This window comes from Anarrhichthys ocellatus, unplaced genomic scaffold (assembly GCF_004355925.1).
Source record: "Anarrhichthys ocellatus isolate YVR2014 unplaced genomic scaffold, GSC_Weel_1.0 scaffold20, whole genome shotgun sequence".
Taxonomy (NCBI): Eukaryota; Metazoa; Chordata; class Actinopteri; order Perciformes; family Anarhichadidae; genus Anarrhichthys; species Anarrhichthys ocellatus.
The window spans coordinates 3,850,763-3,877,551 of record NW_022280050.1 but is presented as its reverse complement, the minus strand read 5'-3'; the positions used below and the strand labels follow the sequence as shown (position 1 = coordinate 3,877,551).

The 26,789-nt window shown below is 41.0% G+C and overlaps 1 protein-coding gene across 1 annotated transcript in view; it reads left to right on the top strand.

The window, feature by feature from the left end:
- The window catches only part of abca12 (ATP-binding cassette, sub-family A (ABC1), member 12), a 58,632-nt gene that overhangs the window by 16,403 nt on the left and 15,440 nt on the right, over window positions 1-26,789 (top strand). The window contains exons 23-54 of the mRNA XM_031858497.1: window positions 167-297; window positions 641-783; window positions 2,113-2,280; window positions 2,511-2,728; window positions 3,843-4,787; window positions 4,996-5,102; window positions 6,316-6,422; window positions 7,378-7,577; window positions 7,963-8,039; window positions 8,683-8,813; window positions 9,527-9,697; window positions 10,861-11,025; window positions 11,147-11,342; window positions 11,908-12,047; window positions 12,451-12,570; window positions 12,734-12,824; window positions 13,248-13,427; window positions 13,738-14,041; window positions 14,943-15,057; window positions 15,413-15,742; window positions 16,457-16,526; window positions 16,630-16,764; window positions 17,329-17,490; window positions 17,722-17,905; window positions 18,440-18,658; window positions 19,501-19,697; window positions 21,685-21,842; window positions 22,683-22,910; window positions 23,112-23,259; window positions 23,800-24,046; window positions 25,420-25,509; window positions 26,630-26,717. Coding sequence (XP_031714357.1) covers window positions 167-297; window positions 641-783; window positions 2,113-2,280; window positions 2,511-2,728; window positions 3,843-4,787; window positions 4,996-5,102; window positions 6,316-6,422; window positions 7,378-7,577; window positions 7,963-8,039; window positions 8,683-8,813; window positions 9,527-9,697; window positions 10,861-11,025; window positions 11,147-11,342; window positions 11,908-12,047; window positions 12,451-12,570; window positions 12,734-12,824; window positions 13,248-13,427; window positions 13,738-14,041; window positions 14,943-15,057; window positions 15,413-15,742; window positions 16,457-16,526; window positions 16,630-16,764; window positions 17,329-17,490; window positions 17,722-17,905; window positions 18,440-18,658; window positions 19,501-19,697; window positions 21,685-21,842; window positions 22,683-22,910; window positions 23,112-23,259; window positions 23,800-24,046; window positions 25,420-25,509; window positions 26,630-26,717 — 5,965 coding nt within the window. The remainder of the gene's footprint in view (window positions 1-166; window positions 298-640; window positions 784-2,112; window positions 2,281-2,510; window positions 2,729-3,842; window positions 4,788-4,995; window positions 5,103-6,315; window positions 6,423-7,377; window positions 7,578-7,962; window positions 8,040-8,682; window positions 8,814-9,526; window positions 9,698-10,860; window positions 11,026-11,146; window positions 11,343-11,907; window positions 12,048-12,450; window positions 12,571-12,733; window positions 12,825-13,247; window positions 13,428-13,737; window positions 14,042-14,942; window positions 15,058-15,412; window positions 15,743-16,456; window positions 16,527-16,629; window positions 16,765-17,328; window positions 17,491-17,721; window positions 17,906-18,439; window positions 18,659-19,500; window positions 19,698-21,684; window positions 21,843-22,682; window positions 22,911-23,111; window positions 23,260-23,799; window positions 24,047-25,419; window positions 25,510-26,629; window positions 26,718-26,789) is intronic.

Genomic DNA, 26,789 nt, shown 5'->3' with positions numbered 1-26,789 from the left:
TACCACTTCTGTTGGAAACAAACCAAACAAGTAATTACTTCATTTTTTTTAGGCAGCAAGTTGATATTAAATTGCATGATTTGTATTATTTAAATTTCATAATATAAACCACTGTTTAGTTGCTTCTATGATTGCCCTAAACCAAATTCCATGTGTGTTGTCACAGACTTGAAGAGATACTACACACCCTACTGTCAACCCTCAAAGGAACAGAGCAATGGGACAGTGTCCCAACTGTTAATTTACAGTTTGAGAAAATCATAGGAAGTATGGTAAACAACATGCAAGCACAGAACGGTGAGGAGAATACTGAACAGCAAAGCTGTTACAGCTGTCTTACATTTTTTTTAGCCAGGACAGGGATAGACTAGTTTACCAGAATCATCACTGTTGTATAGTAAGAATGAACAAGATTCACTGACTGAAGGGAGAATTGTTTCCTATGTTCAGTACAAGTAAACAGATGTCCCCTTAAGACTTGTCAAAGCACACCTTTCCCACTGTGAGACACCTGAAACATACCTGAAACTGCATAAGTGTCTCCTGTACCATTTCATAAAAATAGCCAATTTTGTTATCTAAACCTAACCTTTTTTTTGGAAAGCCATTCATGTTGATCAAACCCTTTGTCTTCCCCCAGAGATGATTCAAAGCCTTCAGATGCCTGTGGTGACATTGATCAATGAAATTACACGGTCTGTGAACTCCAGTCATTTTAACTTGTCTGAGGCCTTGGAAAGAATGGAGCTTGCCATAGAACACACGGTGCAGGCAGCTGAACAGGTTAGACTGCTACTGTTCTACTGTACCTTTGTACATACTGTGCCTCTGTGTCTCGTTTCTTCGCCGTCATTTGCTGGCCTTTTCTTTTGTGGACAGGTTAGCATGTGAGAGAGAGTGAGGTAAGAGGTGAGCTCCTGTACCAGTGCATAACTCTTCATGCATTATTGCAATCAACAAAACCTTAGTTCTAATCTAGGTGGCACACCTAATGTATTGATAGATTCCACTACTTGACTGATGTAAGAGCATAGTGGGGGTGTATCTTTCTTTAGAATCTTTCCACCTGCCGTCATCCATTTGCACTTTTATGTACCCTTTTTTAAAAGGCTTTTGAAAGACAATGTTGTCATTTCAGGACACAGATAACATGTGCATGTGACTCGAATGGTTAGCACTTTGAATGACATTATCAGGACACTGCTGTCAACTAGATATTGGCTGGGATTTGTTTGTGGGACTTAAATTATTTTTACTTCATCTAAAGGTTAAGAATATACCTTGCTTAATGGTAGGAAGTCAGGGGTAAGAAGTGTTGTCTTTGACACTGATAAAAGGCCTTCTAATATCCAAAAGAAGAAAAAAAACAGCCAAGCAAAAACAACTTAGGTCCTTGTCAGGTTTTGTCACATATGCTTCCCCAAACTACAGCTTCAGCCATATATTGACAAGCATATATTTTCTTATTTACAATGTAATACCACATCCAAACAGTGCTCCAAATATGACTAATACGTTATATCATCACCTCTTACAGTGTGAACAAACAAATATAACTTGATAGATATAGGATTTACATGCAGGGCTGTTTTATTGGATCACATTCAATTGTGCATTTGTACCTAGTAAACAGGTAACACTCAGCTTAGTTACAGCAAAGACACCGACCTTCTCATCTCTTAGCAAGAAAGCATTTTCTATGAATTTATCATAAATGCTCAAAATTTGCAATTACTCGAATCCATACCATGATGAAAGAAAGTGTAGTGTAGCAGAGCACTATTAAAGTGTTGATTCTTTGTCATGTGTGTATCTCAGTATAAATCTACAATCTATAAGAGATTGACTAGCTGACCCAGTGTTTGTGCAGACTCATTGTGTATGCATATACAGCATGTTTGGGTGGGTACTGTGATACCTGTGTGAGACTTCTGCCCTTTTCTTTGCTTCTCAGCAAACTGCATGAACAGAGCGATCATAATATTTCCCTTGTGCCTTTACCTTTTGTCTCACCAACCCTGTGTTCTTTTTCCATCACTGTATGGCAAACAACAGGTTTTTTCAGAACAATACATGTGAAACATGATAAGACATTGACTATGTTCCCTTTAGGCTAATGGCACGTTGGAGTGCAGTCAAGTTCTCAAGGCATGGGAGCCAGTGAGAGAGGCAGCAGGGTTAAGCAACGCCACCATGGCTATGTGGTGCAACATCAGCCTGCAGCCTGTTTTTGAGGCCTGTGCTGCAGCCCAGACTGTCTACACACACATGAACACGAGTGTAAGTAGGTGCATGGCAAACTAAAAAGGAAAGTGCACACACATGTAATAGAGGAATAGTATAGTCTTAGTTTGTCTCACAAACCAAACTGAAATATTAAAATGTGTGCCGAAAAATGTTACATTTATTCAGGTACAATTAACAGTTTCACCGCTTGGTGGCAGTGTTGATACACAGACAAAGCTGCCACATTGCTAACAGTCCATCTCTGCTGCATGTTTTCTTTGCAGCACATGGGTGTGGGACCAATGACTGTGAGTGCCACATCTGCCCGGATTGTCAGGACTGTACAGTCTCTCTACCAAGTCAACATAAACAGCGCACTTGTGACAGAGCAGCTTTTTGCAGCTTTGTATAGCCAGCTCTCTAAGCTTGCAGGCCAGCCTCTGAGCCCTGAGGCGCAGCTACACTGGTACAAGCAGCTCCAAGACATGCAGTTGCAAGACAGGTGACTATTTACAGCAACAATAATATTATGTCATTGCTAATAAGATGTGCCCTTCACTCCGGCTATTATTTATTATGCTTAACAGGAAAATCCATCAGAAAAAAAAACTTTGAATCTGTCATCCCCGATCCATGCAGTTATTAAGTGATTATGGATGAGACATCACATTAAATTATCCCTGTAGACTCTCAAAAACAATTTGTTGCATCAGTGTGTTAGAATGAAAGAGCAGCTGCTTCTTTTTATGGAGATAAATCCGTCATAGCATACGTTTGTTCCCAATTTTTTCATATCAGACGGACCAAACCACACTGACGCCAAAGGTTATGAGGACAATGAGGCAATTCAATTAAAATATAGTGCAGCCATTAAACAAAACCCACTGGTCATTCTGATTAACGATATGTTATCTGACTGTAGAAATGTCCATTATATTCTGTTGAGAGTCAGTTGCATCCTGACACAGACTCAGTTATACATAGATTAACTCACCTTGCCATTTGTTGTTACATTATCCACGATGAACCAGTCAGACCAATTTAATTTATACCCAATTACACAAGGAATTGGAGTGATCACATTTGCATTCAACTTGATTCATTTAATGGGATAGGCAGGTCTGCACCGCTAGCAGCTTAAGCATGATTCACCTAGCTGAGACATGCTTTTAAAATAAATTGATTTCCCTTTACGCCAGCTGCAATAATGAGCCGGCCATGGCGATAAGGATCACATTGTGCATATCACAGGGAAACCATCAGGTCTGACTACATGAGTTATAGATCATTGATCACAGTGAAAAGACTACACAGTCTATTATCAAGGATGAAATGGGAAAACTATGCGAATAAGAAGATGAAGAGATATTACTTCTGGTCAAAGCTAAGGAATTCAAATTCTATGGAATCACTGTGTTCAGGAAATGAATCAAAAACATGGTTTGCATTCCACGGAAGAAGTAGGTCAGAATTAGTCCTTAGTCCATTGTCCATAGAAGTGCTTTACATCTTATAATTATCTCATTTCCTTCTTATTCATATTGACATTTATTACACATGACACTGAATCTAAAGAATTAACTTGACATTCATTAAATTTCTCCCCTCGCCTTTAGTTTGTCTTCCTTCAAAATGCTCTCAGATGAGCTGGTAAATGTGGCCCCGTTCATCCAGCCTTACACTGAAGCTATAGAAAAATCACTGAGCCATATCCTGGACAACTGCCATCTCATTCAAGACAACAGCTCATCCCAGGACCTCTTCGAAGAGGCAGCAATGATCTTCCTCTTCTCTGCAAACATCACGACAGACGACATCCTCTCCATGATGTGGGGAAATTCTTCCGGACTCAATGAAGCGCCTCTTACCGAAATGATAAGGGAAGCGGTAAAACAGGTGATTGACATGAATGCATTTGGGAATGCGCATATGGTTTACCAAGCCTTGGAGCAATTTCTGAGCTCCAACGGCTCAAGCGTGATTGTGCAGAAGGTGGCCGCGTTCTGTGCATGGTGGGGCTACACTGAAGCGTCTGGACTGGATCTGCTGACTCAGGCTCTGGCCAAAGTGTACGACATCATCGGGCCTCTCTTGTCTGGTCTGACCCAGCTGAGTGGGGACATGTCAGTAAACATGGAGCTTAAAGACCTAGCTGGAAACCTGATTGCACTGCTGAGGCAGTTGGTAAGCACCAGTGGTCTTCTGACCCCCATGGACCACCGTCCAAGCATGTTTCAGAAGGACATGACAGCCGGTAACCATACGACGAGGATCCGACACAGACGTGAGGCCCCGTTGATGCTGCCAAGGGACCCCATGGATGACTTCATAGACCTCTTCTACATTGACTACCCTGCAATGTTCAAAGCCATCTCTGTCCCTGCTACCACAACAGAAATGATGGACACAGTCCACATGCTCTTTGCCAACCCTGATCTGAGCGTTGTGGTGAAGGGAGCTACAAGTGGCATGCCGTGGGGCTGTAATGCTTCTCAGGAAGAGACCATTGATGCTGCTCTTGGAGTGCTCTCCTTCCTCACTCTCCCTACAGCACTTCAGATGTAAGTCTTATTTGCACCTCACCAAATATTGCTTTCGGAATAAGAAAAAAAAAAAAAGAAAGTCTTTTTTGCCTTATTTTGATGTATAAATTCAGTATCTCGCTTCAGGTATAAATTTGCCCCAGCATCTAAAAACAACTGCTTTTTCACCATTATGTTGCTCTGTTGGCCTCTGTTTCATAAACAGTCTTTGTTTAATCTTCCCCAGGTCGTCAATGGATCTACTGACAAATGCCGCCGATATGCTTCCCGGTGGCTTTCCATTCTCCTCGGTGCTTAAAAATATCACCAGAGTGCTTGCCTATGAATCTCAAGGTAACTTCACGGTTCAGATCTACTGTCTCTCTGACTCAGTCTGGACAGTTAGAGGCTTCTTTGACCAAGGGCAGATTTATAAAGACAAATGTGTACTCATTAGTTAAATGGAGAATCCCCACATGAATGATGCTTTATCCTTTTAGTTTCTCCAAATGAACTTTACCTACTGACTCCACAGTGAATTCCCTCCCTCTCATGCCTAAGTGCTGCTGTAATGTAGAGCTCACACTGGTGCTGCAGCTTGTGTTTACATACCTGCTGTGACACTATATATGTATAAGCACAGTCTGCCAGCCTGTGCCATTAAAAAGTCACACAAGATGGAAGAGTGCCACCCTCTTTCTCTGACCTTAATGGCTATTAGGGGACCATTGGAATACCATAAACTTTTTGTTAATGCTGTAGTTATTGTATACATGATTATAGTGCGGCATAATTCATTCTGGAGATATGAGGAATAAGACTTCACATCAGCTTAGCTTGAGCTCCCAAAGAGCCCAAGGCCATATGGCCCTTCTCCAGCAGAAAGCCACTCAGCACCTTTTTAAATCTCATTAGCAAAGTAGAATTCAATCACTTATCCTGTCCGCCCGCGCTAAACGTCTCCCCTCGCACTCACACAAGTGGACATCTATGACCTCCTTTTAATTGGCGTCTGTGCTTGTGTGATAATGTTTTTAGTGCATAGAATTACTTTGTAAGCAGCTGAAGCAGCTTCACTTCTCTGCAACCCCACTGCTATTCTTCACACACACACACACACACACACACAAACACACAGAGTGAACTGTTGTAATTGCAAAGGCCTCTAGGTGTTGAGCACCCTGAGATTAAACATCACCATTGTCTAATTTTAGCCTAATTAAATATTCTGTCATCACATCTTGCTGCCCGAGGTGGTGCCTTTCTTTGGGCTTGTCAGATGTGTTTTAATGCACGACAGCAGCTAGGACTGCCTGCCCTTCTGGCCCCATCAGTCCCGCACAGGGCTTCACTTTAAGTACATCATTTGCTGCTCGCTGGCTGATGATGCTGCCCTGTAATGGTGCGAGTCGTAATGAAACCCAGTGGGATGTCATGTTATTCTGTCACCTTACAGACCTTATTGCCTTATTTTCCCTTTCCTTTCCCATCTTCCTGTCTAGCTCTAATAACCTCTCTCTTACCCTCATTTTTCCCCCTCTGGTTCACTCTCTGCCTCCCTTCAAAGAGAACCTGATGCTCATGCAAGAGACCATCCAAACAGCCGCTGAGCTCCTTCAGATCAACGTGATGGACCCGCAATTCACTGAGCAACTTGGCAACCTGAGATCCAAGGTCTCTGCAATAACCCAGCCACTTTCACACATGCAACATTCATCTATCAGGACACCATTTTAATTGGAAGTACTTTGAATTGATATGATTTTGATACTGAAAAACTTGCACTACATGACAATATTGAGTTTAAATCCCCTCATATGTACTGCGTGTGCCTATGATAGACGTGGTGTTATCAGGGTGGTCATGTTACGATGCGGGGGTGTGGACTCGAGTCACAAATGTGATGACTTGAGTATTGACTTGACAAAATCAATAAATTACCTGCAGCTTGACTTGCACACCGATGACTCGTGACTTCACTTTGACTTTGACTTGAAAATACGTATCAATGTTATGTAAAAGGTTTGTACACGAAGGCGATCAACTGCCTGGTACTGGAGGTAACTCCAAAAGTGTCAGAGATGTTGGGTTTATTTACATTTTGAGAAATCCAATCTGACAACATCCAATCAAGTTGCAGGAGAAAACCATGAGGAACTAACGTTACGTTACTGAGCGCCAGTTGGCGTCAGTTACGGTCTTCACCATTACACTCGGTAAAGAGCACATTATGACTTGTTTAGGACTCTTCAGGGCTTGGGACTTGACTGTCTTGACATGGGACTTTAGTGCAAAGAATTGAGACTTTCTTGTGACTTGCAAAACAATGACTTCGGCCCACCTCTGCTTTGTTGTAGTTATGACATATTGTTGTTTGAAACTGGTCAAATTGGACGAAAATATAGCTAACATGACATGGACAGGAACAGGCAAAAAATACCAAAACACCACTTATTAGACTTTGATTACAGTGCAAACAAAATGGGTTTTTGTAGGTTGACAGTGATATTGACAGTGATATGTTTTTTCATTAAATACTAAAGGATATTATTTGTTGCCGGTGCCAAAAACATCTTGAGATTTGAGATTTGTCCAGAAACTCACTTGGTGCTTACGTGATTTATTCTAGGTGTGCACCTTGGAGAATACAGAGTCTGTGCGTCTGCTGATGTCGGCCTTCTCCATTGAGCCCGGTCAGCTGTGTCAGACCGTTCTACCCAGCCTGCAGATCTTGGTTGAGAATTTGAATATGAACACGACCTTTTTGACCGATGCCATCTTCCTAGCCGTCATCGGAGACCCCAAAGCCTACAATATCCAGTCAAACTGGTACAGCATTGTCTTCCTTCTTAAACGTTTTTATTTCAAGGGTTTTCACAGCAATTAGCTGCACTTTGTAAGAGAATGCTGCTCTCCCCATCGTCTAGGTTTGTTATCTCTTTTATCCCTTTTGTATAATTTGGTAAATGGTGTTCTGGGCTGTTACGCCTAAATCTAGGATTTGAGAGTATTGAAGTCTGCGAAAAAATCGAACAGGTACTCTTGCTGTCGTTTTGGGGCCAACTTAATTTCTCCCTCAGTCCATTCAGCCTGCAGGTGGCCTGGCAGCTTTTAATTTTATTGATATAAAGGCAACGTTTATATTGTGAATATTTATTGTATTCCTTGATTTAAGTCCATTTCTCTGTTTGTGTCTGTGTGCATGTGTTTACAGGTCCTCTGTTTTGAGTCAAGGGTTTGGCTTTAACACCAGCAGCCTGAGCTCTTTCAACATTAACACCACCTCCCCAGGTGAAACTTTTCTCTACATCAGTTGCTGTTTTTCACGATATATTATACATTCCCGCAACGCTACCACACTGTTTTACAGTAGACCTGGCAGATATTTTCCTCATTTCCATTGGAAAGAAAAATAGTTTATATCCAAAATGATATAATGATTAAACATTTGTAAAAGAAAATTACATATATCAATTTTGAAAGGAAAAATGTAGTTAATTGTGAACCAAAAAGTACGTTTTAAACTGTTCAAAATTCAGATTTGGGGTTCTGGTTACTCTTGTACTGAAAAGGATGATTCCTGGTGTGCTATCAGTAGAAAAAAGAAGACCACAAAACTTGTTTCCACAGCAACAGACTAATTTCAGCTCACCTGTCGCTCACTGGTGTGTGATGCACCGCTTTGGTTGTTGCTGGATTATCTAACAATGATAATTTACTAAAGTGGTCACTTTCTCTACTGCCCTTTTGTCCATGATTGTTGCTCTAGTGAACATTAAACCAGCCAAAACAGCAGCCAGGTGCAGCTCTTTTGTAGTTTCCACCATTATAGAAGTGAAACTACAGGTTGTATATAAAAAACGACTCATCCACTGTATCGACGTCGTAATAAGAAACACACTGGTCAACTTGCTCTTATATCCCTATTTCCCAGGAGTGGTGACGGTGGGTGAGATGCTGAGGAATAAAACAGCCTTCGTTTTGGATGTTCAGCAACATATGGATTTCGACCCAGCTGCTCTGCGCCTCCTGATGGAAACCATGCTACCAAATGACAATTTAGAGGTGAGCCAGCAACATCCATACATAAATTGTTGCCGTTATGGTACAATGGAAACAGAATTGCAGGCCGAATCAAAATCAATCAGTGGCTGGCCAATGTACATGGGCCATTTGTTCAGAGCAGACATTACTTAGTGGAATACATTGCTGTCCACTTGCTAGTTATGCTAATTAGTACACTGCAGATTATGTTGCAAAAAGTGAGCAGAAAATATCTTTAAAGAGTTTATCCGGTGGTGGTAACACCTTATTGTCTGAACACTACACAGGTAAAATAACAACACTAGATATGGTTGTACAGTAGCTGACCTATGTATCTCATACACATCCTTTTAATTGGACCAAACATATTTCCATAATTGCCAACTTGAAAAACACACTGGAAGACACTTGTCTTTTCCCTATTTTACTATTCCAAATCTTCACCATTGTCTCAGCATCTGTGCATTATTGCCCACCATTATTGCCAAGCATTCACAGCAGAGGGATTGACTTGCTACATGTTGTTTTCACTAAATAGAGGCAAAATCAAACCCACCAGGTTGCCACACTAGCACAGGGATTTGGAAGCCCAGTTACCATATAAAGCCTCAGGTGAACAGTTTGAAAGTAGTAATGGTTATGCCTGTCTGTTGTTCTTTGCACGACATACTTTCTCATGTGTTTCTGTTGCCAGTATTAACTGTTTCCATACTCTCGTAATGCTTTTGAAACAGATCCTGTCCTGGTTGGTCAACTTGCGTCATTGCAACTCCGCTACAGCCTTGAAAATGAAAAAGACAGATGTGGACCTCTCAAAGACCTTCTGCTCCTTGTCTGTAGAACAGTGGTACAGCTTCTCGCTGCTCATGGCTCGCCATCTCAACATGGAGAAACTCATCTACAGAGTAAGACTGATTTCAGAAAAAACAACATGTTAGTTTCTTCAAAAGTGAATGCTTTTTTTCTTTATCTGTACCAGAAAATGAGCGAAAGTGGTGAATGCACATTCTTCTGTAATGGCTGAATGGCTAAAGCAATCGTTTTTTGTTGGGCTGTCACAAACATGTTTGATGCCACAGGGTTTTTGTTTGAGGAACATGTTAGAAAGAGAGAAACGATTTTGTCCAAGAAAATGTTCACTAGACAAAGCTCCTTTACACATAACTGATGTTTTTCCTTTTGATGTAAGAAAACTGTCCATCCCCAAAACTAATCTAGTTACCTCAATACACTAATTAAAAAATAATTAACAACAGGCATCTGTAATAGGCCTCTTTTCTATTTCAAGTGCAACATGTACTTAGTTTAATCATAAATAGTTTATCTCGTCATTAAAAACATCTAATGCACTTGTAAAGACTTGAGATGAAAGAAAAAAAATAGCTGTCACAGTGAGGACATTAAAAATATGGAAACATCACAGCAAGAATAAGAATTAATCCGCAACGATCCCTAACCATCAAATTAGGTGTCACCAAGGTTGCCCACTAAGCCCCACCCTTTTTGCATTCTGTATATAACCTCTAGCTCAGGCAATAAGGGAGGATCCAGAGATTAATGGGACTTTGATTGGGGATTTTGGAAATAAAGATACATTTTGCTTACTCTGAGAAACCCAGAGAAGAAGTGTGCCCAAATTGGTGTCCTTTCTGAAACAGTTTGGCTCATAGTCTGGATATAAATTGAACAAACAAAAGTCCAAATACTTTCTGATTTGCACAGCAGATTTGACTTAAAATGGGACTCCCCTGCTATTAAATATCTTGTAGTTTGGATCAGAAATCATCATCATCAGAATACAGAAATCTAATTATGCTCCTGCTACGAAGACAATGAAAGTATACCTTGTATATTATCCAACTATATATATGTATTGACAGTGTGGTAAAACAATAGCAGACCCCTTTCATCCTTCAATATATTTTGTGTAAAAATCCTGCTCTGTACCAATGTGTGGCTCATACCAACCTGTCTTCTATTCTTTTTTTCTTTAACCTGAAAACACCAACATAAAAGTTAAAAAAAAAACCTGTAGACACATGTTTGAATGCTGGTTACTGTCTTTCAGAGGGTTTTGTCTGAAGAACTGCAGAGCCTGGTGGGAGTTATGCTCCAGATTGCTGAGGTTATAACCAACATGATGGACACAATTATTCCTGCTGTGGGTCAGCTTCAAAACTTCATGCTCTCCATCGAAGACCTCAACCTGGTGGCCAACAGCGAATTTCACCAGGTATATAGTCTTTGCTACTGTGCAGTGCATTACCCACAATGCATTCATGTGTTTATCTATCTTTGTGTGAAAACTAAACTTCGCCAAAATTAAGGAATGCTGTTTCATTGCTTTTCCCCAGATGGTGAGAGGAAAGAGGTCCACCATCTCTAGCAAAGCGACCTTTGTCACCCTCTCTCGAGCGTTGTGCAATAAAGGAATCCTGGCTGTGCTGGGAATCTCAAAACTCCCCATCACGACAGAGTCAGACTCCGCCTTCCCCGACCAGCACCAGAGGGAGCAGATGATTGAGAGGTTCAAGATTCCAACAAATGCCAGTATGTTCATTTTTAACTGTATCTTTGGTCTTGTTATTCAGTCTTTTTTTATAGTATTCCTTTGCTATCAGAATCGTTCACGGTTATTATCTTATTACAAGATATACACAATCAAAATAAGTAACATGTACTGTAGGCACAGCACAGAGAAGAAAAGAAACGTTTTCCTAGCGTCCTCAGCCTAAATCATAAAATTGGTAATAACAGAGTAGAGTATCATACGCCCTTAACAATTGGCCTTATAGTGAATAGGGATACGGGTGGTCACTTCTCGTGCTCACAGACTGTGAAAATTCAAAACTCAAAAGTGACACAGAGATTCTAGCTAGTAGCTAGCCAGCTGCTTTAAGGAAATCCAATTATGGCTAAAAATCTTCACCAACTTTTCTCCCTCAAGACTTTAGAAAAATGTTAAGTTTGCTCACTTTTTTCTTTATTCTATTTTTCTTATCATCCAACCTCAAAAGTGATCCTCAAACTCTCTAAATATTTTCATGGAAAACTTGCCAATAAAAACCTAAATACTGTTTGTCTAATGGTTGTGCTCTCGTCTTTCCTTGTGTAGCTCCCTTCTGTATGAACATGTACCTGGACATGGTCAATACCACTGGAGGAGCCATTGCCTGGGCCTTCCTCAAACCGATGCTGATGGGACAAATTCTGTATACCCCTGACACACCTGTCACCAGGGCCATAATGGAGAAGGTACATACTCAAACATATCACAGCCATCTTCTCTGGGGGTTAATATCTTCATGACCTTTATGAACTTTATGTTCTAAATCCTCCGAAAGCCCTCATCTGACTTTGTCACGCATTCACAGAGGTTTTTTATCACTTCTATTTCTACCTCCTCTAAGCGATAGTTACCTCTGTAGCCTTCATGCACCCCGACTGACATTTAGTAAGCAAGAAATACTGTGTTGCAGGGAGTATACACATATTTGTATGCACCACCATCTTCTACTATGATTCTAGTTTGAGCAGGTTTTAGAGCAAGCCACACACACACACACACACACACACACACACAAACACAGCAGGTTATGAAACCTTGCTGATACCCAACCATTTCACATGCTCTCGTCCTTGTCCCCTCTTTGTCCAGGCCAATGCCACCTTGCAGGAGTTTGCGAATCTTAGGAAGTACTCCGAGGACTGGATTGAGTCCTCCAACTTCATCATAAAGTCTGCCGAAATACTTACCCACACTTTGCCAATGCTGCAGGTACAAAAAAACTCTGTCTCCTGTATATCTAATTATTCTCCCTGGCTCGCTGTCGGCTCGCTGAAATTCTGGAGATAAACTTTGCAGTGGTCTGCGACGAGTTTCAGCAGCAGAATATTGATGTTGTGCATTGTCTCTCCCACTCTCTCTCCCCTCCTGTCAGAATTCCCTCGGCAATTCCTTTGTTGAGAATTTCATTGAGATGCAGACAGACATCAATGTCGGCAGAATGAAGGAGACGCTCAGCAACTTCTGTGAGTGAGCATTTGAAGGTCTTACTTTTGTAAGCTGCAGATACCGGGCTTAGCTTTACATTCCTCCCTCCCTTAATGCTTGTAAAATATCCACGCTATCAGAAAATAGGACTGCTCCTTTGGTTTAAAGGAAGCATTGTACTCATTTCAACATGCATTTCTTAAGGCGTCTCTCCTTGATGTCATTATGCGTGTCGGTCTTTTTTTCCACAAGGTCTGACTTTGACGTACAGGTATTTGATTAGATTACATGTTATTGTCGGGCCATATTTCTTTCTCACTTAACATATAAAATAAAAAGCCATGACATTAAACAGACACTGCAAATGTCTTTTTTTTCATTTGGATTTGCAGCAATTAAATCTGAAACTCCACTTTCTTTAACCCTGTCAGTAAATTTCTAAATATCTTTTTTTTCCGAAGCTAACATGACCGTCATGCTGGAGAAAAACAAACGCATAATGAACCAGATCACCACCTTGTCAAGCCTGATGGTGAACATCTCCTCCTGTATCAAGTTTGACCGTTATCGTGGCTACGACTCTGCCGACGAGCTCAACACTGTAGCTCAGGACCTTGCCAAAAACCGTGATCTCTACGCAAGTGAGTAAATATTGGGTGTGATGGACAAGCTTTATTTGGAAAGAGCAGAGTTTGTAGGTAAGATAACGCCAAGGTTTATAAGCCAAATATGTGACGTAAAAAGTACAACGGATACAAAGTGTCCACCTTATCAAACATTGCTTCCTCTAAAAGGGTCTTCTTTGTTGATAATGAGTTGAGGTGAGGACACTTACAGGAGAACTGACTCTGCAACAGTTTATCTAGGACAAGGAACATAAGAGCTACTCTGGTCTTTTGAATTTTGTTAGTATAAAGTGTGTGTAGTGAGATGCTGCAATCTGTCTTTAAGGTGTCATCTTTAAGCTTCCCAAAGACGAGGACTCATCCTCCGCCACATCCTCCCTGCCTCCCAAAGTCAGCTACACTATCCGCATGCACATGGACAACGTCATGCGTACTGACCGAGTCCGGGAAGCTATATTTTATAAGGACAACCACATCTCGGCCAGGCTGACGCTGCGCTACAACCGAGGCTTTGTCTACCTGCAGGAGAACATTGATCGGGCCATCATTGAGACCCAGACTGGACAGAGAGTCACAGAGCCAGCCGTCCAGCTGCAGCCCTTCCCCTATCCCTGCTACCTTCGGGATGAGTGAGTCTCCAGAATAAATGGATGCACACTCATACATGCAAACAAGCACACACACATACAGTATGAGCATGCTCCCGTATGGAATGCATGCGTAGAAACGTGAAAGGATCCTCAGCGTCTCTGAGGGGAAGTACAGGCATTGATGTGGAATAATGCATGCTCTCTCATTATTCATTTGCCACTTGGGACTGACAGTAAGTAGTCATTCACAGGAATCTTTCTCATTATAATTGGCTCCGCACCATCTGCATGAATATTCACTTTTATTGTGCATTCATCTTTGAAGACCATACACGTGCATACGTTAAAACACCCTTCAAGCTATTCAGGAACACGTCTCTGTAGTAAACATCTAATTTTAAAAATGGCTTTAACTTGTGCATCTATACACGGCATTGTTTCCAACAATTGGACTGTAATGCCTATGGTTGTGCTTGCCCTCGACTGCTGGTATCTCATCTAAGGAGCTCCAGCGGACCACTAGTCTCTGGATGGCTGCCTTCTGACCAACTATAAGATACGTTGAACCTTGCCTTTCTGTCGTTCTGATTTATTACACAGCAAAAACAATTTCTGACATGAGCTGCGCAATATAGCTGTGTGGTATGAAAAACAGCAAGCACTGAATTCGTATGTATCAGGCTCCAGATATGATTAAGTAAAGAAATACAAAAATTAAATGGAGAGGCATTTATTTTGCGTAAATAATAAGAGGATCAGAACACGGCTGTCAACAATCTCCAAACCGCCCCTTCGATATTGTTCTTCCACTCTTCATCTCGGTCTCACTGTCAAGCCGGTGACTGAATGATAGGCCTTTTCATCTGCTGTTGTTGACAGTGATTGGATGTTTGGTTTTCTAGAAATTTGACTTGACAGCTCACACCTCTGTATTCCCCAGGTTCCTGGAGGCCATGGCTTTTGTATTCCCTCTCATGATGATGATAGCCTGGGTGCTGTTCGTGGCTGATTTTGTAAAGAAACTGGTACATGAGAGAGAGCTGAGGCTGCATGAGGTAATCTTTGTTTTCACTTGAAAAAAGATCAAACCTGCCACTGACTTCTGGGTTTCTAAGATGCTGTGTAATGACACTGTCCATGTCTTTTTGTGTTTCTTTTTTAAATGTACATTCACATTCATTGACATTACCAAATTATTTTTGATGAACGGTTGCCAGAGTGATAAGCAGAGCCTCTCTCTCAGAGTTTTGAACACAGCATCAAATGTTAACTCTTCGTCCCCTAGACCCTCCAGGTTTATTTGCTGTAAACATTCATAAGCACCATTGGCAAGCAAGCAAGCACAGAAACTGTATTGTTTACTGTTTTTCTGTGTTTTCCCATCCATTGCTATTCTTGCTTTTCCCACAGTACATGAAAATGATGGGAGTCAACCCGCTCAGCCACTTCTTTGCTTGGTTCCTGGAGTCCACCGCTTACTTGGTGTTGATCGTGTTCTTGGTCACGATGGTGTTGAAGTTTGGCAGAATTCTGCCCAACAGTGACGGCTTCCTCCTTTTCTTGTACCTTTGCGATTATGCTTTGAGCATCCTGTCCTTCAGTTACCTAGTCAGCTCATTCTTTGACAAGACATACATCGCCGGCCTGAGTGCAAGCCTCCTTTACGTCTTTTGCTTCTTCCCGTTCATTGTGGTCGTGGCCGTGGAGACAAAACTCACCTTTACCCAGAAGGCCGCCCTGGTGAGAAACCTCCTCTGTCATGACTCATGTATATTAAAGAAGTACTAGTACTGTGATATATACTGTGATATATATATATGTTAAAAAAAACAACAATGAACTACTAAGAATTGAAGGGAGAGATAAGAAAGAACACAAAGTCATTTCATTGTATTCCAAAAAAATTGATTTACTCTAACCAATAAAACTATTTTATTGACATTGTGATTCAAAATATATTACTGCAGCCTTAAAAAGGCAGTTACTTTATGAAATAGTCTGAGTAAATGGTGGCTTTAGCCTCCAGTTGTTTTCCATTGCGAGGTTTTATTTTTCATTTTGACATGCGTAGCATTGTAGTGCACGGCAAACTGACAGTTTACAAATACTTCTGTTTGCAGAGCACAGTTTACCTGCCTTCTCATGCTGAAACAAGTTGTGCACATTTACTTAATACATACTTTATTTTTTATTTTGGTGCTTGCTGTCTGATATGATCATTAATAACATAATAGCATCACTGCGTACATCTAAAGCCTTGTTTGCATTGAACAAAACTTTTCAGATCATGATGAGAAAGGTATATCACGTCATACTGACACAAGATTGTCAAGACCATAGAAGAGAGGTTTTATGGAAAGGCATTGTCTAAAAACAGTAGATATGTGTTTTTGTTGTTCTTCTTTCACTGCTTCTCTCACTGTAAACTATAATTGGCCTCTTATTTTCCTACAGGGTTTGTTTTCCCCCACCTGTTTTAGTCATGCCAGTCAATATATCTCTCGGTACGAGTCCCAAGGAGAAGGTATGTATATGTAGACATCTGCATGCATCAAACACGATCTCTTTGAAACATAAGCTACTTTAGTCAGTGGGAAGCTAATTAAATCTTCTGTCGACATCCTCAGGCATTCAATGGAGCAACTCCTACACCTCGCCCATAGCTGGAGACACATCTTCGTTCGGTTGGCTGTGCTGGCTGCTGCTCATCGACTCCATCCTCTATTTCATCATCGGGGTTTACATCCGCATGGTCCTCCCAGGTAAACTATATAATCATACAAGTCTTTAAAACTTCAAGCAGAATGATCTTCAAGTCAAGGAGTCCAGATACTTAAAATAGTTCAAACACTTTTTCAAACCATTGGGATTCACTTCTCCATCCAGTTAATTCTAGTGAAAGGTTGATCAGAGAATTTGTTTTTGCTAATTTGCTGTACAAATGAATGCGTGACGAGACCAATAGTTCTCATTAATCTAGCTAGCAGGGTTAAAGCAGATTGTATAGTTGGTCTGTACAGTTTGTTTGGATTAGCTTTACTTTGTTGGATTCTACTTTTGCCAAGCTAACAGTATACCAACTCGTCTTTGTCAGGTCAGCTGTTCTTGAAGCGTAATGGCAGTATTAGCACATAGCATGACAATATTAGCATTAGCGTGATAATACTAGCTCTCTAGCTATATTAGTAAAGTATCGGGAGTAGAGGGACCATAATGCTAGCATCCTGTCACTGTGGAAATGTTAAGGTAATTTAATTATTTTACTTTTTTCTAAGCAGTGTGTCATGTAATAATTAGACGTCTTGGGTTCTTATTTATCCCTTCAGGAAAGTACGGCATCCCTGCCCCATGGTACTTCCCCTTCAAGGCCTCCTTCTGGACCAACCTGTGTTGTTGCATTAAGTCAAACAGTAAGGTGGGCAGAGGACTCCTCTTTACCAACATAATGCAGAAAAACCAGCCCGTCTTCGCCGACGACAAGGGAAAAGGTACAGAAAAAAAAAATGACATTGTACTATCTCACGGCAGATAACAAAAAGCAATGCTGTCTCCTCCGGTGTTGTGTTTTGAAGCAAGAACATGATGTCTTTCCTTTCATGTCATTTTTTTTGCTAACCCCAACTCCTGCCTACATTTATATTTCACCCTCACTCTTCATTAAATTCCTGTCCCCTGTGAGTTTGATTTACAGGTTGCATCTGTCTCCATGTTTCTCTTAGGCCAGAGCACTCTTTCCTCTCAGGCTGGGGAGGATTTCTCAGAGCTCCCAGTGGGCGTTGCCCTCCGTGGTCTCAGCAAGATCTATGGCGACCGAGTAGCAATTGAAAACCTCAATGTTTCCTTCTACGAGGGCCATGTCACCTCACTGCTTGGTCACAATGGAGCCGGCAAGACCACCACCATGTATGTGTGGCACAATTTTTCTCTATTTCCACAGTATCAGCTAGTCGTAAGATGAATACAAATGCATATAACATACAACAATTCATATACTGAATGAAGTGTCTTTTAAATTTGATTTGTGCATCCCTTCAATCAACAGACCCTTTTAAGGGGTCTTCTGCTGACAGGGGGATTGTTTTGTCCAAATCTGGCACAGCTAATGCACCGTTGTAGAGACTGGCCTTACAGGTTTTCATTTACTGGAGCACTTACATTTACATTTTAAATTTGACGAATGTTGCTGATGCTCTTATCCAGAGCAGCGCACAATGAATGCATCAGCGAATAAGATTCAACAATATAAAAAAAGAAGGGATTCCATGGCCTTCAATATTCTTGGGACCAATAAATCATTTTTTAACAGGAAAGTGCCTGTAAGAAAGTACAAAAAAGAGCAAATGAAAGGGCCTTTTTTTATAATATAGACTTTTTCCCAAATATGAAACCCAAAAACTGAATTAACTCACATTGTAAATGATCATGCTTTGTGCTTAGGTCTCTCCTGACTGGCCTTTTCCCACCATCTTCGGGCACCATTGAGGTTTACGGCAGAGACATGCAGAGCAACATCGATGAAGTTCGCAGAGAGCTGGGGGTTTGCATGCAATATGACGTCCTCTTTGACCACATGACTACCAAGGAGCACCTGCTGCTCTACGGCGAGATCAAGGCCCCACACTGGTCATGCAAGGAACTGCACGAACAAGTCCGCGAGTGAGTGACCGATCATCCATTACAGGGAGCATGCTTAATGTCATAATGCACTGTGTCTTAAAGATGATGTCAGGGGTTCTACATTATGTAGCAGTGGTTTCATTTTATAACCTGTTTTAATAAAAGACTCAATCAAATAGACCTCTATTGCTCCGCCAATAGAAAGGTAATAAGGGCAGAGGTCATGAGAGTTTAACAGTGAATAGTAGCCAGTGCTTAACAGTCACTGGTTACACAGTGGACATTTTTAAAGATTACAAGTTATATTCAGATATATTTACTTCCTGTAATTTACAGGTGTATATATATATATATAGGCATTAATGCAAGAATTCCATCTGTGTTGACAAAATAATTGTTACACTTTCTGTCCTTGAAATTAGCCCCCACTTTAGCATCTCAGGAGCTGTGAAATATATCACTACTTCTACTGCCATTGAATGTAGGTTGAGAATGCTATTGTTGTCTGAACATGTTAATATTTAATATTTCCTCCCCATTTTAAGCTCACATTATATATATTATATTTTATTTTATGCCTTTTTTCCCCTTTGCGTCCTCTTTGTTCAGAAATGATTCTGTGGCATGAAGCTATGGGTTGAACCCCCAGTTGCATCGTGAAACTATTTCTGGAGGGTTTTTGCATGACTAGAGGAGCAGTAATAAGCCTCAACTTAGAGGCAAGAAACTGAACCTCTCCACTGGTTCCTGTAGTTCAGAAACCCCTGCTCGGTTACTGATGGAACTGATGGAAGTATAACTCAGAAACTGGGTTGTAATGCACATAAAAAGTATGTATGTAACATGAGCTCCTTGTTAAAAGCTTTTCATTGACTTGACAGGATCCTAGAGGAGACAGGCATGCACGCACACAGACACAAGCGGGTGGGCACCCTGTCAGGTGGCATGAAGCGCAAGCTGTCAATCTCCATTGCCTTCATAGGGGGCTCTCGCTTGGTGGTTCTGGATGAACCCACCACTGGAGTTGATCCCTGCTCCAGGCGCAACATCTGGGACATTGTTCTCCAGTACAAGAAACGTGAGTCTCTCAGACATACACACACATTCAACACTAAAAAAGTGTTCCGGTTAATTCGATTTCACAAACTCTCCATTGAACTTAAAGGTACTACTACTGCTGTTATTACTATAACCACCTGTAGTATTACTGGCATCACTAATAATAATGATACGAGGAACAGGAAGAAATAGCAGAAGAAGAAGAAAAATTAACTGAACAAAACAAGCAAAGTATTGTCTCCTTTTCTGTCACGTGGGGTCCCGTAAGGCTCAATACTTGGCCTGATTTTGTTCAGTTTGTATCTGTTTGTCTGTATGTCTGTATCTGCTAACCCATGGCCGTATTATCCGTTACTTTAGTTTAGTATTGAAAATCATAACAATCTGGATTCCCTGCAGTGTTGCCTTGCTGTTATCAAAGACTAAACAGCCTCTAACCATCAGCTTAAAATATTCAACCAGTAATCTAGAAGCTCAGAAATATTCATATAAACCAGAAGTGTTGTCTGTCAGGCCAGTGCTCTCCAAAGTCATTGTTGAACAACTTATTTACGCCTTATTCACGCTTTAATTTCCTCTCGCCTTGACTACTGCAATTCATTATGTACTACTGACTCAATCATGCTGCAATTACTTATCGACAGTTGGTGCATAATGCAGCAGCAAGGCTTCTGACAAACACTCAGAGAGCGTATCTCACCAGCCCTGACTCAATTACATTGATTCCCATTTGTTTTGGAATTAATTTTCCGTATTACTTTTAAGCCCCTCATGTTTGTCTCTGCAATATAATTATGATCTTGCACCAAGACCCCAAACCAAATGTTTTGAAAAGTTCCAAAGTCCAGGCTTAAGAAAAAAGGGACTTCATTTTAAAAAGCTTTTTAAAAAAACAAAACTTTATTGGCATCATGGGTTTTTACAACTTATAACTCCAATGGTTTTGTGTTGTACTTTTATGTTTTGTCTTCTCGTTGTATTTTACGTTCACCCGTGAAGCACCTTGGTTTTAAAGGTGGTTTAGAGGAAAAATGCATTTACTTACCTCTTCAACAGTAACATTAAAAGCTAATCAGTGTAAGGGGTTTCCATGACTAACTGCTGATGAGTAATTAATCACATTGCGTCATGTTCATCCAATCAGACATAGACAACTTCATTATTGTCTAATCTGTGTACAAATATATTCAAATTCACATTCTGTAGTGCACACACTCACATGGCACAGGCACTCCAAACTCTGTAGCTCTAGTGTTTTCCACTGAAGACGCCTCCCACTCCCTATCTACTAAGAGGGACAGGAGTAGAAGAGCAGGAACCGGAAGCAGACCCTGGAGGGCTTTTTCTTGTTCATGCTCGTGACTTTAAATTTAGCATATAATTAACCAAAAAGAAATCCAGTATTTTTTCTTTAGGCTGTTTCAGAGCAGCAATGGCAGGGTGACTGCTAAATGTCATATAATTGTAGCTGTGGAAAAATGTCCTGCGTAATTGGCCCTGTCTCAGATGCTAGTGAGATTTTGGTGCCGGGGGAATCTGTTTCAAAATAAGCTTTCTTCATTGCTTGCTGTTTGTGCGCCTTTTTCTCTGATGATTTCTATGTGCACGACACAGCTTGAGTGTGTGACTTTATCGTTGTGATGTCTGGTTTGTTTATTTGAATGTGTGTTGTTGCATAATGTTTGTATGTGTGCAGCTGCACTTAAAAGGCCAATGTGAACCCACTAGGATAGGAAAATCTACATCTAAATATGGCTTCTGTGTTGTTCTTCCACCCTTCGCAAAACTTAAAACTCCTACAGAGCTCAACAGATTACCATGGCTGGTGAAGATAATCTAACTGTTTGCATTTCACTGACATCGAATCACTGGATTTTCCTGTATTACGTTTCTTTATACTCACACAATGCCCTTTAGCTTCCGTTTGAGTTGCAGTTATGGGTCAGAGACTGGTATAATGATCCGTACACAAATAATGCAGATTGTTTTATGTGTGTGTCCTGCAGATCGCACCATCATCATGTCTACCCACCACCTGGATGAGGCTGAAGTACTGAGCGACCGCATCGCCTTCCTGGAGAAAGGAGGTTTAAAATGCTGCGGATCCCCCTTCCACCTGAAAGACAAGCTGGGTCAGGGCTACAAACTCACTCTCACCAAGAAGGTATTCATCCTGACATACAGTCACAATGTCTGGGACATTTCATTTAAACTTGTCAAATAATTCATGTTTCCCTGGTGCTCGATGATAACATTTTACCATAAGTGAAGGTTGAGTGATTGTAGGCCACAGCCTTTATCTTAGAGGAGTGAGAGAGTAAACTATATCTAATGCATTTTACTCAGACGTTCGCTTAACAATGACAATGCACAGCCAGCATAAAAAGTAACATTCCCCAATACATTATAATATATATTATAATGGAGGAGCTGGCCTGTTCATGTGTAAATAAATTATTGGTTTTATTTCTGCCACATTAGACACACAAGTGTTGCAAACAATATATATTGCAATAGTGTGATTTATATCGGATGTATTGGAAAACTGCTAAATAGGCTAAATTCGACACAAATACTTCTCTGCTGCCTGCTGCAAACTGGCTCATACTTTTTTTCAGGATACTATATCGTACACTGCATTCCTAATGTAGCTCTTTCAATTTTTGACGTCTTACCAAATTGAAAAGAATCCTTGCATCCCATATAGTGCTGTATATGCCAGTTTCATATTGTGGTCAAAACTACAATTCCCTTCCCTATTCTGTATTTTGGCTGTTTCTTTTTTAGGCTGTATCAAGCGCCTTTTCTATGTAGCAACAACTGAAATGGATGATGTTAAGGGTAGAACGGTAGAGCATACACGTCCCAAAAAAAACAGCCAAAATAAAGAAATATATATTTGAAGCCACCGGCAGATGATTTCTAGTTGTGCAAAGTAAAGCTGTGTAATGTTGATAATAAATCACGTCCTAATCTGTTCCTGCTTTCCTATCTGCGGATGCAGAATTTAGAATCTGAGCAGATTGACAATGCTGAGCTGAAGTCCTTCATCCAAGCTCATGTACCAGAAGCTCGACTGAAGGAGGCCCTGGGGGGTGACCTGGTCTACTCACTGCCCCCCTTTGCCTCATCCAACGCCTCCTCATACCGCTCCCTCCTGACCGCGCTGGACTCCAACCTGGACGCCCTACAGCTGGGGGGCTATGGCATCTCTGACACCACCCTAGAGGAGGTAAGCTCATACACAACCACACACAAAAACACAAGTTCACGCTGCAGACACAGTGGAGAAGAAGTTTTTTTCTGTGTAAAAATGTGGTAGTGCTCATAATCTTGATCATATTGACACATAAGCATAATCACAAGCCGTAGCATTTTTCTGATTTACTTTTTGACATACACAGATGCTCATGTTTTTTTTTGGTCTGTGTAGGTGTTTCTCCAGTTGACTGATGGAAACACAGAAGCTGAGACTGAGAACATCCCCCTGTCTATCTCAGAGACAATTTCTGACACTGATTCCATAGACAGCTTCCCTTCACACCCCAGTGGAAGCATCTCCAGCTTTGGAGACAGTATCAGTGAGTAAAAGGATGCATGATGGAAAACTTTGTAAAACTGCTATTTTTCATTTGTATTCAATCTTTATTTAATCGGACAGTCTCATTGCAGTGACATCTATTTTCCAAAGACAGACCTGGGAACAAGTAACATTCACAAGAACACAATCAGCGAAACAGAAACGAAACAACTACACAGTAAACAAGGAATTTAAAACAGTTACGATCATAAACAAATCAGATAATAAAGCTCTAAAATCTCCAAGGGGAATGTAAGACTCTAGTCTGAGGGCAGTTTGTAGTTCAATCATTATGCTGACATTCTTTTTTTTTTTTTCTATTTTAGATTTTCAAAGATAAGCTAAGATATTTGAAGTACACTTACTCAGCTGACCTACAGTAGTTCAACATCTTCTACATTTTGACGGATTGCACTGACATCTTTTGTGATCCAATCTACCCGTTTTAACCTTTAGCTCAGTGTGCTCTGAAGAGGGAAAAAAAGCAGACGGAACAGAATTGATTAAATCCTGTCACAATTTCCTCTCCCATGTGTTCCAGAGCTTACCGGTCCATCCATGGCGCGCGGCATGGCCCTGGCATGGCAGCAGATGGCAGCCATTCTGATCAAGAGGTTCCACCACAGCCGCAGAGACTGGAAGGGCCTGATCTCCCAAATCCTGCTCCCTGTTCTGTTCATGATGTTTGCGATGGCTCTGGGCTCAGTCAGGAACGACCTGCGTCACTATCCTGAGCTGGAGCTCAGCCCTGCGCTCTACAACTTCGGACAGAGCTACTCTTTCTTCAGGTCAGTCCCCATGGCAAGGAAAATACAAGGGAGGGAGGGGAGGCCACAGAAGCAAACAAGGTTAATCAGGGTGATTTTACACCGAGCATGTTTGGAGCGGTTCAATCGAACTCTGAAGCTCTGCTCTTTTGTTTCAATTAATTTGACGTGGCGAGACAAATGTCCATGAGACTCAGTTGGCAACAAATAATCACACCAGTGTCCCTGAAAAAGTGAGTCTTTTCCAAGCTCATTTTGACGTAATTAGTTTGAGCAATATCAGGAAACTACTTCAAACGTTTTGCTGTATAAATGTGGGGAATTATGGAAAAGGCTACAAACAAATCATCACAGTTGTGTGTATCTCAAGTGACATCTCTGTTATACTGTAACTGACTTGGTTTGTGGAAAAAGCTTGGAGGATGTTGTATTTACAAAAATCCTACTGTTCAGCTTGCAGGATGCGCTATAGTAAAATATCAAATTTTGAAACCAAAGAGCCGCTAACTGCAACTTTGAAGCAACTTGTCGCTTGATTGTTCCGTTGGGTTTCTTCATCATTTGCGGGGCCACGACGTGTCTCACTTGTTCGAAAATGAATTTGAAGCAGCAGTTTGTTGAAGGGCAGACAGTCCTTAAGGAGAGCGAGAGAGGGAGAACGCGAGGGAAAGAGATAATGTGATGAAGACGGATGAGATGTGAGATCAAAGGGATAGAGATTAAGAGCGTCAAGAGGTTGCGAGATGTCTTCCTTCTTGAGAAGCGCTATTGTTTGATCAAGGGTTATGTAGCAAGAGAGAAAAGAGGTGCCAATCCATATCAAAGGCCGTATGGATGCTCTTCCAAGTCTTCTTCTTCAGCTTGATATACAAAAGTGATTGAAGAATAATATTTATTTTAAAAGAGATTAATGATAGTCCTGTGCTATAGGTATTCGTCTCATATTTTATGAACTTTCTCAGAGCACTGTGTTTTCAGACTTTGCTGTATGAACAATACAAATGCAATGATCTGAATGTTTATTAATGAGTGCATTAAAAGGCAAGGGAAGGATCAAATAAATAAAAAAAAAACTGTTCCCCACACTAATATTATTAGAATCACAGACTGTGTCCCCATGGTGACTTTATTGACAGTATTGTGAGTTAGTAAATTGATCTCATACCAGCTTCTCTACAAGGAAAACCTTAATGAATGCCAACCTTGAAACCCCAGTCACCAAGATTGATTTGAATAAATCAATGAAGTCCAACCCCTCTGTCATGTTGGAGCCTTATGAAACAACCTTTTGTTTGAGTGAATGCATTTAGTATTGTTGTAGTTATGCTGTAGTTCACTTACATGCCTGTGTAACCTCTGACTTGACGCTGACTGTTTGTTTTCTGACTCCACAGTAACCAAAATCCCAACTCCACCAAGCTGAAGGACACCATGATGTCGTTCCCTGGGATCGATAACGCCTGCCTCGACAAGTCCGATAACCCGTACGTAATCACACCTCAAATGCCAGCTTTTTTTCCCCCATGAGAATACTAAATGTGTCAGTGATAGTCTGGGTACCCGTGCTCAGTTTCCCTATGCATTGTCCCCTTTCCCACACGTACGGTATTTTCACATTTCACTCATTGTCAATCTTTGCATGCCTCGTCATTCACCTTGTTTCATTTTACCTTTCTTCCTCCGTCCTATTCCTGCCGCTCTCTCACCCTGGTCTCTCTCATGTCCTTTCTCTCTATTTTCCTGCCACTCAGCTCAACGTATGTGGCTGAAAGCCCGCAGGAGGACTCTGCTCTGTATTCCATAAACGCTGTGTGTTTATAGGGGAGATTTCCCCCTTACAGGCACTTAAATCAATGTTGGCACTCATGAACCACACCTCAGAGGCATTTTAAAATGCTCTGCCGAGTAAAAAAGAAATGGAGGGAGAGAGAGAGAGAATAACAGGTCCTATGATGCAAAGGCGATTGCATGTTTTCTTCATGATGTCTGTAATCACAACATGACAATGACTGAAAGGGTGCCGAGTGCTACATATACAGAAAATGTATGGTATGGTCAAGAGACTATGGTCGTAGTTTTTGATCAATTTATATCTAAAGTAGCAGGTCTTTTATCTGTGTGTGTACAAGAGCACGGCTATTGTTCCAGTCTCTTTTTGATCTGCACAAAGTGTCCCTGACAGCGTTTGGCAGAAAAAAACAAAATGTGGGGGAGTTGGACATCAACCCACTCAAGTAAATTTCACACAATACGATATTACAGCACATATTAAACAGCTTTTTGAAACTGTTTTCAACTGATATCAGAGAAAATATTTAGGTCCTGATCTCACAAAATGCATGCAAGCTCACAGCTGCTGTATGAATGTTTTCAGATTTTCCCAGAATATGCACTCAAGTTTTTAGCACTGATGCAAGCAATCATATCAAGTCAAGTTTCCGGATGTGTTCTGGAGTCTAGGTATAATTTTGTGGCATTATCATGCACTGCAGATGCCCATCATTCCACTGAGCCACCATTTCACTTTGTGAGTTTTTTCCTTTTTTTTTTTTTATTGATTTTTTTCCTTTTTTTTTTTTTTTATTGAATTTTTTTCCTTTTAAGGGTCTGCAAAGGAAGCACAAACAACTGGAGTTCCAGAGGAAACAGCTCCAAAGCATTTAGTGTCTGTAAATGCACCCGTCAGGAACAGGTGAGACTGGGTCACTGAAAACAGAGTGTGTGTGTGTGTGTGTGTGTGTGTGTGTGTGTGTGTGTGTGTGTG